We start from the raw sequence: 13,823 nt of genomic DNA, 5'->3' as shown, positions 1-13,823 counted from the left end.
AGATTTGATCATTGATTTATTTTAGGAAATATCCAACGTTCACTGCCTATTTATTGAAGGCCTCAATGTTAAATATTTGTGTTTTATATTTTCACAGTTAAAAAATATTTTTTCCAGCCTGACCCAAATGTGATCATTGATTTTTTTTTACAGGAAATATCCAACGATCCTCGCCTATTTATTGAAGGGGCGTCTAGGTTTGATGTCCAGCAGGGAGAACTTGGTGAGTTTTGTTATCTGCTTTACTCAGAGAAACTTTACTCGATGGCAATAAATTTTCGTTTAATATATAAATTTGACAAATGTCCTATTTATTTTATGGAAACAATATTTTCTTTTTTTACTCTTCCTGACAAAATGGATTTGTGGATAACTCTCTTTATTTCTGACAGTACAAATATAAGTTTTAAAACAAGTAATTCCTGTCATATACATATAATCACCTTAAAAACCTACCTGCCATGATTCAAACCCAGCATGGCAAAATACAAGTCAGATGCCCTTACCGCTCAGCCACCGCAGTCCCCACAACACAAATATAAAAACCAACAAATTCTTTCTTATTGAAAATGGAACAATACATATTTATACAAAGATTGCAGTCATTGACATACAATTTAAAAAAAGTTGTAATGGAATTTTTCATCTTTTTTAGGTGATTGTTGGCTCTTAGCAGCAGTAGCAAATCTTACGTTGAACGAGGAGTTGTTTAAACAAGTTGTACCTGACGACCAGAACTTCAAAAATAAGTATGCAGGGATCTTCCATTTTAGATTTTGGCAGTACGGTAGATGGGTTGATGTGGTTATAGATGACAGGCTTCCGACGTACAATGGTCAACTGATTTTCCTCCATTCTTCTGAGCCGAATGAATTCTGGAGTGCACTTTTAGAAAAAGCCTATGCCAAGTATGCTTTGCGAGTTTTAATGTTATACATTGTTTCAATTGGTTTTTGATGTGAAGGCTTCACGGATCTTATGAAGCACTGAAAGGAGGCAGCACCAATGAGGCGATGGAGGATTTCACCGGTGGCCTTGCAGAGATGTACGTTCTAGAGGAAGCCCCATCAAATCTCTTCCAAATCGTCCTCAAAGCTCATGAAAGATCTTCGCTATTGGCCTGTTCAATCGAGGTGACATGTTAAATATTTGGGTCTTTTATTTTCATGTTTGAAAGGTATTTTTTCCAGCCTGACCCAAATGTGACAGAAGCGCAAACATCTCAGGGTTTAGTCAAAGGGCATGCTTATAGTGTTACAAGGATCCAATATGTTGATATACAAACGCCAAACGTTTCAGGGAAAATACCTCTTCTTAGACTTAGAAATCCTTGGGGAAACGAAGCAGAATGGAACGGAGCCTGGAGTGACAAGTAATTATCAAATTATTTCTCAGCTTTTAGTTAAGTAAAGAATATTATAGATTTTAGGACTTGGGATGTTTTTGCATGTAGTAAATTAATCATTTTTACTTTGGTTGAATTAATCTAAGTTCCTTTTCAGGTCACCGGAGTGGAGATATATTTCAGATGAGAAAAAAGAGGAGATTGGCCTGATATTTGAGTCTGATGGTGAATTTTGGATGTCTTTCAAAGATTTTATGAAGTATTTCAGCCGTTTGGAAATATGTAATCTTAACCCAGACTCCCTCATACACGATAACAAAAAGAAATGGGAAATGAGTGTGTTTGAAGGGGAATGGGTCAGAGGTGTTACCGCCGGAGGCTGCAGAAATTTCCTAGGTAAAATATCATTCTAAGCGAACCAAAATGCAGTTAATCGGTGAATTTTTACTTACAGAAACTTTCTGGCACAATCCGCAGTATACCGTGGAATTGACAGAAGCTGATGAGGATGACGAGGATAACAAGTGTACCATGATAGTTGCCCTCATGCAGAAAAATAGAAGGGCTCAACGTAAAATAGGAGTGGAGTGCCTCACGATAGGATTTGCAATTTATCATGTAAGTCTTCTTTTTGAAACCAGATAACCAGGAAAGTTAATTTTGTGTGTGTGTGTGTGTGTGTGTGTGTGTGTGTGTGTGTGTGTGTGTGTGTGTGTGTGTGTGTGTGTGTGTGTGTGTGTGTGTGTGTGAGTTTTATTAAATATTGTTAATCAACATTTCTATTTACATGGGAGGATTAAGTGTAATACCAAGAGGATATTGTGACAGTTCATACTAAGTAATTTTTCAATAAGAGAAAGTGTTTTGAAAAGTTCACTATAAATTATAAAATATTTTCTTTCTCATTATCCCATTTTCCCTAATCTCATAACTATATGTGTTTATTGAACAAATTTTATGTACTAGGGTGGCCAAGGCAGATTGTAAAATTTGCGCTGCATTCAGTGATATGCACCGCCTCAAAGTGATTCAAAAATTTGCTTTTGATAATGAAGGGATTGAAGATGAACCAAGGTCTTGTAGACCTTCTGTCTTGAATGAAGATGAATTAAGCAAAGCTGTAGAACTTGATTCAAGTTAAACATGTCAAGAACTCGACAGAGTATTCAACGTAAGTGATGAAATCATTCACTCTGTCGTACACCAACGTGGAAGCTGAGCAAATGGGTTCCTCATAAAATGACCGATGGTAGCAAGCTCCACTGTCTAAACATTTGTCTTTCATTGCTTTCACAGCAAAAAGTAGTGACTTTTTTGACCAGGTTGTCACATACGGTAAAAAATGAATCCTGTATTCCAACACCAGTAGGTCGCCAAATGACGGCTAAAACTTTTTTTAATCACTTGTTACAAGTGAACACGAGAGGAAAACAAAATTTTTTTTTGCACTGGGGTGACCAGACTCGGGCAGAGGCGAGGGTGCCCTCGGCAAGATCGAGCGAGGTCTGGAAGAAGCTGAAGATGCACGGGCGGCATTTGGAAGACGAAGGAAGCCCGGCCAGGGCTCAGCGGGGACACTATCGAGGAGTGGAGTCCGACGGGAGTGGACAAGGAGGCCTCAAGCTGGGAATGGTCGGTGTGGACGAGCGAGGCGAAAAAGTAAAACGTGACAGTGTATAATTTATTATTTTTGGGACTTTTCTCATCGTCGTGGAGTGGAGGGTTTGCGTGTGCGAGGGGAGAACCGTTCTGGAACGATGAGAAAAAGGACGTACACGTGGTTCGAGCTTTTAAGTTATAAGATTGGTTTCTGGACAGTTTTTTTGTTTTAATTCTGAAGAGACTTCTTTTATTTTTTTTTTAATTTATTTATTTATTTTTATTTTTTTTTTGTTTTGTTTTTGTTTTACATCTTATTCTTAATACAGAGGACATTAATATTTTATTTTCTTGTGTTTTTTTTAATATATTTTTTATTTGCTATTTTATTTCACCCCGAGGGTTTCACTGTTTTTCTAAAGGAAGAAAATAAAATAAAAACAGTGTGGTGCTCGATTATTCCCCTTTTGGAGACGAAGCGGCCACGGGAAAAAATCTCCACTGAGCCGCAGGTACCCGGCGACCGTGTGAATTGCCAACGGTCCGGCGAGGAACCGTAACACACTTTTAAGCAGTGCACTCGTTTATTGTTTTATCACCAAATGCAGTGCACATTTTACGAGATGCTCTGGCAACCCTGGTACTGAGCTTAAATTCATACAAGTACGCACGAACTAATGATTTTGATGTCATGATAAAGAAAATATTTTATAATTTACAGTTAACTTTTAGAACTGACACACTGTCCTTTTGGTATTACATGATGTAAATACCTAATTATCTTATGTAAATAGAAATTTTGATTTATTAAACAATAACAGGCTAAAAACCGCACACAATTTTCTGGTTACCTGATATATAGGGTTTTGTCTAAATAAGAAATGAGTCTAAAAACTTTTAAAAAATGTATATGATAGTCTGATGGCATTCATGTCAACAGTAACGGTAAATTCTTCAGCTGAATTTAAAGGTCTAGAATATAGGCACAATTACTTTCCTAGCACTGTTTATAAAATAGCAGTTGTGTAGTGAACTACAACTAACTCTTGAAATTAAGCATAGTACCTAATAGTAACTATAATTATTAGTAGAATTGACAATTATAATTAATTAAAATATTTTGAATGAATTGTTAAAAATATTTTCAACTATTTTAGCTTGAGGATCCAGACAAGTTACCAAGACCGTTAAATCTGAATTTTTTTAAATATAATGCCTCTGTGGCGAGATCTCCTTCTTTCATAAACTTACGTGAGGTAAGCTGTCGTTTCAAGCTCCCTCAGGGTACATACTGTATTGTTCCGTCTACTTTTGACCCTAACGAAGAGGGCGAGTTCCTCTTGAGAGTGTTTACAGAAAAAGCTTCCCATATGGAGTACGTATAACACAATATCTTTGGTACGTTTGTTTGAATGTTTTATTAATTAGATTTTTACAGAGAAAACGACGAGTTGATCGGAATCGGAGAAATCGACACGAGGGTTATTATTGTTCTTTTATGTGGTTTATTTTTTGTTAAGTGTAATACTGAAAGTGGATTGGATTTTTAGATCAAAGAGGCCGAAGATCAAGAGCCTGATGATGTCAAGGAGGAGAAATACGATAAAGTCAAAGAATTCTTCAAGAAACTGGCTGGTGACGATGAAGAGGTCGACTGGATAGAACTTAAAGAAATTTTAGACTATGCCATGCGAAATGGTACGTATTGTAACATTCACTTTGTGAAAGGTGTTTAATAAATTCATTCAAAATTAAATATTTTACGCAATGAAAGAATTTTAATAATTATTCAATTTAAAACAAAAATTTCATTGTGCTATAACAGGAAACTATCAAGTTTTTCAAGTTCAAATTATTGTATCAAGAAAATGAGTTTTTTGATTGAAGTTTTTGATGTGTTATTTTGTAATAAAATAACTGACATTATGATGGAAACTTATGATCTAATTATAAACAGAAAATCTACAAAAAAAAAATGGAGAACAAACTTAATTTAATTAACACAAAATACATAACAGTATAACACACTGTTCTGACAAATTAACTTTTGGCTGTAATTAAATAAATAAGCATGGTTTTTTTTAATACAGGGTGAGTTTAACTTCTGTTCCCATCTTTATATATATTTTTTCTTTTTTATTGGGTTTTTTTAAAACCCCGAGACACATAAACTTTTATTTTTTGTCTAGTTTCCCATGAGCCAAAACATTTTAATCTAACTCTCTGATATAACAGGATACAAATAGAATCTGACTTATTTCAAATAGCAAGATACAAATCAATACACATATTTTTGAAAGGTTTTTTGACGCTGATTAAATGTTGAAAACTGTATTTAATTTAGAGCAACCATTCTCGAGCTATTTGCAAAAATGTTTTTTTTTGTGAATAACTTGAGAACGGTTAGTCTAAATTAATAACCATTTTCACCATTGGATTCGGCTTCAAAAAACCTTTTAAAAAATTTATACCGATGAGCATGTAGACAAGCTTTTATTTGTATCCCATTATTCTGGAGAGTTAGATCCAAACTTTTTGTTCATAAGAAGCTAGGCAAAACATAAAAAATTATGTGTCTCAGGGTTGTTTACAAAAATTCCCCAATAAAAAACTTTTTTGGGGTTAAACTCCCCCTGTATATATTTGATAATAAGTACTCTAATTAGGTAGAAAATTTTTATGCATGGTTAGTTCTAAACATGAAAAAAATATTTATTTAAATTAAGCTGTGGTAGCTATTTAGCTATTAGCTATTCATGGCTACAAAGTAGGGTCTCTATTTTCATTGCAGAAAATTAAATGAATTGTTCCACCATTGGAATTATTTTTGCTTTGTAACATCAATAAACCATGAGTTTCTTATTCCCCTAGTTTTGCAATACATTTTTCTAATTTTCTTAGTAATAAAATGTGTCTATTGACTAGTGAAGTTCCTAAAAACAAAAAAACAATACATATTCTACATGATTTTGATAAATAAAAAAATCAAAATTCATTCTTCTTAGAAACAAGACCATTTTTACCTTGACGTAGTACCTTTGATATCACATAAAAATAACCATAATCAAGTTTTGAACTCATACATTTTCTTTATTTTTACTTGTAATTTTTATTTACATGTTTATGCGATGCTGCGTTAACAATTTTTGTTTTGTTATGTTTTTTTTTGTTTTTTTTTCAAAAGTGTATGTAATCAATCAATGGTTAACCATTAGCTTGTGTGTTTCTTGTGATAGACGTACCGAGAGGCGAAACTGACTTTATTACTGGCCTATTATCCAACCTCTGTGGCGCATTTTGCCGTGATACTCCTTTTGCCTCTCAGTTTGGTAAGCAAGCCTTCACCCAGCAAATACTAATTTGTTATTAACATTGCTCTAACACTCAGCCTTACCTTGTTTTATTACATACTTAACATCGAATACATAAATTTTCATATACTTTTATGTTCTTTCATATATATAAATACATCACATATGATTTATTCTAACATTATTCTTGTTTTCTCATTTCAGTCATCAAATTTGCATAATTCTCATGGCGATAAAATAGAAAAGTCGTGCCTATTTAGACGAGTAACAATTTCAAGGCATGTCTGTCACAAAATATAATTCCAAGTGTAACAAATTATGTCATCCAATCTATATATTATACATATCTTCATTAAAAGAATAGTGCAAAATGTTGAAATTTTAAAATTAATAGTTTATCTTTATGACTTGTCTTGCCATGGACATTAGCTTTTCCTAAGTGATATTAGAATTTTATTTTTTAGATTCCTTCTTTCTGAAGGAAAAGGGTAAGTCGCTTGTACCTTTCCATATGGATGGTTTTTATATTTTTTTCAAAAAAAATATTTTTTATTAAATAGTTTTATTTCAATGCTTATTACCTGGAATAGTGATGTTTTTGTTTGCTTAAGCTTCTTTGTTTGTTTCTATGTTAAACAAAGATTATAACGATAAATAAAGGTGGTATTTAATTTTAAGAAAGATACAGTGCTTGCTGCTTTTCTTCCAATTTTGTGCAAATTACATAAAATCATTTATAGTAGCTACAATGTTGCAGCGTCTGCATTCCCAGGCCAGCTTTCAATCTCTAACTGTATGTATGTTGAAGCAGAAGTTTTGTTTTGTCAGTGTTTTTTTATATCGAAGATGAGATAAGAAAGTTAAACGTCCCAAATACGTATTTATAATCATGTCTCAGGGGGGGCTAATTTTTACGTTAAAAAAGTCCTCTTTTTTAAATAAACTAGCATTTTGTCTGCATCGTTTGGTGTAAAGGATTTGCAGTTTTGAGCACTAAAAGTGCTAAAAAAAATTGAAAATTTGACCAGAAATTTTGTTATTGAACTACATTTGTTATATCATTCCGCATAAAAGATTTGCAATTTTACAAATAAAAAAATTTGAAAATTTTGATGTTTTAAAAATGTAAAAAAAATTGTTTTCAATGATAATTAATTTTTATATTAATATTTATAGTAAGCAAATTATCTTTTTTTTTACAAACCAAAATCATTTATCTTCAAGCGAAAGTTCTGAGGTAATATATAATGAATTATGCTGGCAACAAAAACGAATTACATCATAACTATTTAAATTTGTTTAAACAATTATGCTTGGTTTAAAATTAGTTTCAATTTTTTAGAGCTCAAAGTTGAAGGATTTTCAAAAGATGTTTGCCGCAGTATGGTCGCCATGATGGACACCGATCGTTCAGGAAAATTGGGCTTTGAAGAGTTTAAGCATTTGTGGGTTGACATCAAACATTGGAAGGTTGTTAATTTTTATTTTTTTAAATTGTTTATCCATGAAAGGTACAAAAAGGATGCCAAATTTTAAAACATATATTTACAGAATGTGTTCAAATTATACGACAAAGAGAGCACAGGCTACCTCAGCCCGTTCGATCTAAGGCAGGCTCTCAATTCGGCCGGGTACAGGCTGAACAACCACATTCTGAACGCCCTTTGTCACAGATACGCTGGTAGAGATGCAAGGATAGCGTTTGACGATTTCATGATGTGCGCTGTTCGATTGAAATCAATGCTTGGTAAGAAAGAATTAGTTAATCCTTTTTAACAACAAATTGTAATTATTTTTTTTTTTTTTAAGAAATTTTCCAAGAAAGAGACCCGACTGGCACAAATAAGGCTACTTTCACTATGGAGGAATGGATTGAAAATACACTTTACTCATAAAAAAATGCATTTTTGTATTAATTTAAATTTTTTTTCTTGAGTGCAAAGCAGCTGAAACCAAAAAGCAAGTTATTATTCTTGCTGTATCTTTTTTGCATGCTGCGATTATTACATGAAATAATATTACTACAAGTATTATATATTATTTTTGGAAATATTTTCTATTTTATGTGTATATCAGTGTACAAAATAAATAAAAGATCCAAAAGTTAAGATACATTGTTTTGTAATAATTATTCAGTGCTTCATGCCAAGCTATGTGTGTCGTAATTTTGTTACGACAACAAATTTAAGCAAAGCTATATTTTTATATTGTAAAATAAATATAAAACTGCCATAAATGAGGTGATCGACTATTTCAATTTATATCAGAAAATGTCTTTATTTAAATTGTTAGTTGTTAAATTTTGATACTTATGGTGCTAAAAATGAACAATTTTTTTAAACGTTATTTTTTGTGAACAAGTCATTTATTATTTGAATTATAAATGGCCTTCCATACTTAAAGTTAAACTTTTAGCCTTTAAGATTGCACCGTTTATTCTCAAATACAAATAAAGCTTTTAAAAATATTTAGCCTTTTTTTTTTTAACTTTGATCCTTATCTAATAACTTGAAGTTTACTGTTTTCATAAGTATGGCGGATTTGAATGCAGGGCCACAGGACTTTTATATTACAGTGACAACACCTAAACCGTTGCGGCCACCAACACCCCCACCATTCTACTCTTATTATTATTATTATTTTATTTGATGTTGTTTTTTTGTTTGTTTTTTTACTCTCTCCTGTAACATACAATTTTTCATGCTTAAACTACTCGACAGACAATCAAAACTCTCACTAACAAAGAAAAGAAAACTTTACATTGCTCTCCTGGGCCCCATTTGGACATACGGACTTGAACTTTACAGGACTGTTAAGCGTTCCAACCTCAATCGAATCCAATTCCTTCAATCCAAAATCCTCAGAACAATAGTCAACGCCTCTTTCTATGTATCCAATCACACCATCCATACCAACCTAAATGCCCCTCTTGTTACCAAGCTAGCTGAATCCCGCTACAAAACGTTCCATTCCAAACTACCCCATCATCCGAACCCTTTCTTCAAAAACCTGTCATCCACACTACCTAATAATCCCAACAGAAGACTGAAGCGTCAGTGGCCCCGCAACAACCCTAACATTTGACATCGGTCTCCTAGGACGGAGTCCATCTCGTTCATCGTATTGGTGTACTAACTGGTACCATCACTGGATTGTAACTGTTTACAGCTTTTATGATGTTATAATTGTTTATGTGTTATATGTTGTTGCATCGCAGAATGCAGTTGTAAAAAAAAAAATTTTAAAAAAGTCAGACTATAAAAAATGAAAAAACAAAAGAATTACCTATCACACAGAAGGGCTTAATCCATTGGGTTTTATGGACAAAGGGTCAAACCATGTTTCAATAGAATCCAAATGAGTCACAATTAAAAATCCATGGGCTACGCCGGGGATTCAAACCACTAGCATGGATCCTAACCACTCGGTTAGGAACAACCATCAAAATACAATCCTAACCACTCAGCCACCATGGTCTCCTGTGAAAAAGATTAGTCACAATTATAGATATAAACTGTTAGAAGTTGAGGTGATGGCATCATCTCTGATCCTGGCTTTGTCAGGTGAATTTCACCATCTATGCTTGCCGTACAAAACAATTAATGGCACATACAACATGATTTTTAAAAAAATATATTTTATTGTTTTAATTATATACAATGGGGCTCGTAGACCCCGCGGTCGTGGGTTCAATTCCCGCCGTCGCCTCTGGCCTTTTTTTCGCGTTTCCCCCCCCCCCAAATAAATACGCATAATAACATTGTCATTGGCTAAATGCTAGAACATAAAGCTATTTAAAAAAAATATATATATATATAAAATTTAGCTAATTTAGGAGTGGCAGTCATGACACAATTACAAATTACAGTAATAAAAATTGTTCAGGCCAGAATGATAGACTTTTTAAAATTCTTATTTTTGTGTGGTGATTAGTGACCGCTAATCGATAATTATTCAGAAATCGTGAGATGCGGTCTGGTGTGATGTAGGTTTCAGAAAAACATTTTCTTTATCGTGCTACGTTTCGATCTTTATTGAGATCATCTTCAGGGCCTGGGATTTACAAACATTGTTTACATTTAACAAATACATTTAAGATGTGGAAAAGTGAATTTATACAATGGAAAATATATTTTTTACATTCAATCAAAGTATTTCTACTCACTCAAAGTGTTTGTCTTCTGTGTAATTGTGCCATTCTTGCGTGTCGTGTCGAGAGTGCCAGTGAGATTTTGCTGTTTTATGTTTATATACGTTGGATTTTGAAGGGGTGGGGAAGGTGATCTCAATAAAGATCGAAACGTTGGCACGATAAAGAAAATGTTTTTCTGAAACCTACATCACACCAAACCGCATCTCAAAATTTCTGAATAATTATTCTTATTTTTCGTGAAAATTGTATTTTTAGATAGTTTACTCATTATATTGCAAAATTTACGTTATCGCTAGCCAGGAGGGGAACAAAAAATACAAATTCAAACAGTTAACAATATTGAGGAGATTTGTTACTTCAACTAAGAAGAACCCCTCCGCCCAATCAAAAATTCTATTTGATGCTAATTTATACTTATTTCAACCAAGGCCTTACATAAAAAGATTAATTAATTGAAAGAAGTATGGTCAATCATACCACTAAATATAATGGGGCTAATTTTTATTTTAAACAAAATATGCCCATGAGAAATAAAATGGAAGAGGGTTAATGGATATTAATGCATTTTTACCATCAGACGGCCGGTTCGCGGTAGTTAAGTCCGCAGCAAGTTTTGTAAAATGCAGTATTATTGATATATTTATGTGAATTTTGACCATTTTTATATCGTTATAATATTTTCAATGGGCTTGAATATATACTTCATACTCAGTTATAAATGGCATCACGTCTGTTGAAAATGTCTAACAATCTAAACAAAAACGTATAAAAAAAATACTCAAAAGTTGGTTTAAAAATGCACATGTATGATTTACGATTTTTCGCCACCATTTTGAAAATGCCGTAATTTTTGGTAAAACCGGTTAAATTAGGCGGTTAATCCGAAAAAATTGCAATCAATTGGGAAAATTTGCGATTTATTCCAAGAAACTATTCGACCTCATTTTGATTCCCGTTAACTTGAACTTCTTTGCCAAGGATACTTGCTTGTCAAGACGTGTTCAAAAGTTTTCATTGTTCAATTTAATTTCAACGATAGTTTAATAACTTTTTAAATTTTTTTGTACACTATAAATATAAGAACATATTATTACAAATGTGAACACAAGACGTTTTTCACACGGACACAGCACTAGCACTAAGGCCAGCGCTGCACCGTGAAGATAAATGCGATGAGAAACCAGCCAATACTGGCACTGATTGTGAGGGATTAAGGGCCAAGAGGTCTCGAGGCCATCGTCGATTAAGGATGGTTATGTCTAGATAGGGATAAAGCAGAAGGTTTAGGATAAATCGAGAGGTTGGTGTAAAACTTTTGGATTCGGAAAATGGCGAATAGTGAAGTTAGTGAAGTAGTAAGGAGCTTTGACCATTTGTCTGAGGACGTTTGATTGAAAGCATGCACAGGATGTCGGATGGCTTGGCAGAATCCCGCCGTTTCCACTCCTTATATCTAAAGTGGTCGCAGTAATGTCTTATATAAGCTACAATTAATTAAGGTTTTCAGTTGAGATAAAAAAAGTCAATGGCACGAGCGGGATTCGAACCCACGATCTTCGGCTTGATGCGCCGCTGCTCTACCACTTGAGCTATCGTGACCTCGATCCACTCGGACACCAACCCCACCTTTTGAATTTTCCCTCCTTTTTGCCATTTTTCAAATGTCGTGTAACCTTAAAAACTGTGTACTAAAAACCTTATTTAATTTAATATATTAATTGGTCAAGCGTACCACGAAATTAGTGAATTTAATGATTTAAAATGAAGTATACTTCACTAAAGCTCTCCGTGGCCATTTCATTTGTCGTCGAGAATCCAATCCGATTACACGACTTTTGAAAAATGGCAAAAAGGAGGGAAAATTCCAAAGGTGGGTTTGAGATGGGAAGTTGGTGTCCGAGTGGATCGAGGTCACGATAGCTCAAGTGGTAGAGCAGCGGCGTATCTAGCCGAAGATCGTGGGTTCGAATCCCGCTCGTGCCATTGACTTTTTTATCTCAACTAAAAACCTTAATTAATTGTAATATATTAATTGGTCAAGCGGACCACGAAATTAGTGAATTTAGGTATTAAAGTTGTTTTTTTCCATCATTCATCATTTCTAAATATGAAAGCTGTTTTGAGATTATAACAGCCGAAAAGTTACATATGAAGATGAAAACGTCATCGTTTGTTCAATTTTCGTCCATCTTTATAGTTTACAGATAATCGCGTAGTTCCTAGGCTTATTGAGAGCTATAGTTTGTCCTCTCGCGTTGTATGAAAATTTGAATGATTAATTGCAAATTTGTTATTTGTACAGAAACCTTATTTATTGATTCGGTTCTTCGACCAGAGACTTTCACGGAATCAACAACTAAACTAAATCATACAAAGAGCAAAGATTGCCATTGGCAGGTGCAAACGCCTTTGTGGGAAAAGCTGGGGACTGAATCCAAAGCTGGATACACAACGGTCGTTAGACCCATGGTAACCAACGGTCAGTGGTTTGGTGGACTAAGACCTGCAACTAAGATTGGTCCTGGATCCTTAGTACTGCTCAGAGTGCGTGTCTGAGCATCCCTGGAGCGATGAGATTTTTTTAAAATGGAAATGAGATTTTAAAAAACAAGTAGATTTCCAGATTACTTGTTAAATACAAACCAACATTCTCTTTGATGATATTAGTATAGACAATGGCTTCGAATCCGAAGGAAATAAAAAGGACAGAATAATAATTGTTAAAGTTGCTCAGTGCGTCGCATCTGATCTGTCTTGGCCCCTTACAGGGAGCGAACAGTCATGACTCCTGACATAAAGACGGTACTCGGGCGGGCTGTTTCCTGTTCCGCTGTTTACGTGTAAACGTATGTATAAATGTATATGTTTCAATTGTGTGTGTATGTGTGTGTGTGTGTGTGTGTGTGTTTATTCCTTTTATTTTATTGCCCGACCCCTTAGTAGAACAATACAAATTTACATACAAGGATTACATACTACGTACAAAGTTACATTTTATACAATTGGCTTTATTTTTACACTCTTGCAGCACTATAATGATTTACATACAAGTGTACATTGTACACAATTGGCTTATTTTTTTTCGCTCTTATAAACACATATTTATTTGTACATATAACTTTAACAATTAACAAACAATTATCCACTCTACACAGTATTTTGTGATCAAAGTTTCTTGCGATATAGGCCAACTCCCTGTAGCGTGATATTTCTTAACAATGTATGTATAAACATAGTAACATGTATGCTTTTGGCACCTTTCTAAAATTAACTTCTAGGTCCTCATTTACATCATTAGCGATGTTGTTGTTATAATTGATGTTACTGTATCTTCATAGTTCCCTAGTCCAGTGCAATCGGCTCGATCCTTCTTCTAAGAAGTATTAAGTTATTGTCTGTCGCTGATGTCATTCCA

General features: G+C 33.9%; 1 protein-coding gene across 8 annotated transcripts in view; it reads left to right on the top strand.

The window, feature by feature from the left end:
* The window catches only part of LOC106672595 (calpain-A), a 60,901-nt gene extending 52,624 nt beyond the window's left edge, over window positions 1-8,277 (top strand). For 7 of the 8 annotated variants that reach the window (XM_024228532.1, XM_024228534.1, XM_014404137.2 and 4 more), the window contains 13 exons: window positions 154-223; window positions 656-908; window positions 965-1,133; window positions 1,191-1,372; window positions 1,503-1,741; window positions 1,800-1,963; window positions 4,102-4,319; window positions 4,383-4,425; window positions 4,495-4,642; window positions 6,181-6,273; window positions 7,598-7,725; window positions 7,807-8,002; window positions 8,065-8,277. In XM_024228532.1, the coding sequence (XP_024084300.1) occupies window positions 154-223; window positions 656-908; window positions 965-1,133; window positions 1,191-1,372; window positions 1,503-1,741; window positions 1,800-1,963; window positions 4,102-4,319; window positions 4,383-4,425; window positions 4,495-4,642; window positions 6,181-6,273; window positions 7,598-7,725; window positions 7,807-8,002; window positions 8,065-8,150 (1,989 nt within the window). In that variant the 3' untranslated portion in view covers window positions 8,151-8,277. The remainder of the gene's footprint in view (window positions 1-153; window positions 224-655; window positions 909-964; window positions 1,134-1,190; window positions 1,373-1,502; window positions 1,742-1,799; window positions 1,964-4,101; window positions 4,320-4,382; window positions 4,426-4,494; window positions 4,643-6,180; window positions 6,274-7,597; window positions 7,726-7,806; window positions 8,003-8,064) is intronic. The other variant, XM_024228533.1, reaches the window with a different exon arrangement.
* Window positions 8,278-13,823: the final 5,546 nt, after the last annotated feature.

This window comes from Cimex lectularius, unplaced genomic scaffold (assembly GCF_000648675.2).
Source record: "Cimex lectularius strain Harlan isolate CLEC.00 unplaced genomic scaffold, Clec_2.1 scaffold139, whole genome shotgun sequence".
NCBI lineage: Eukaryota > Metazoa > Arthropoda > Insecta > Hemiptera > Cimicidae > Cimex > Cimex lectularius.
Note: the sequence above shows the minus strand (reverse complement) of the source record. Positions and strands in the feature narration are given on the sequence as shown.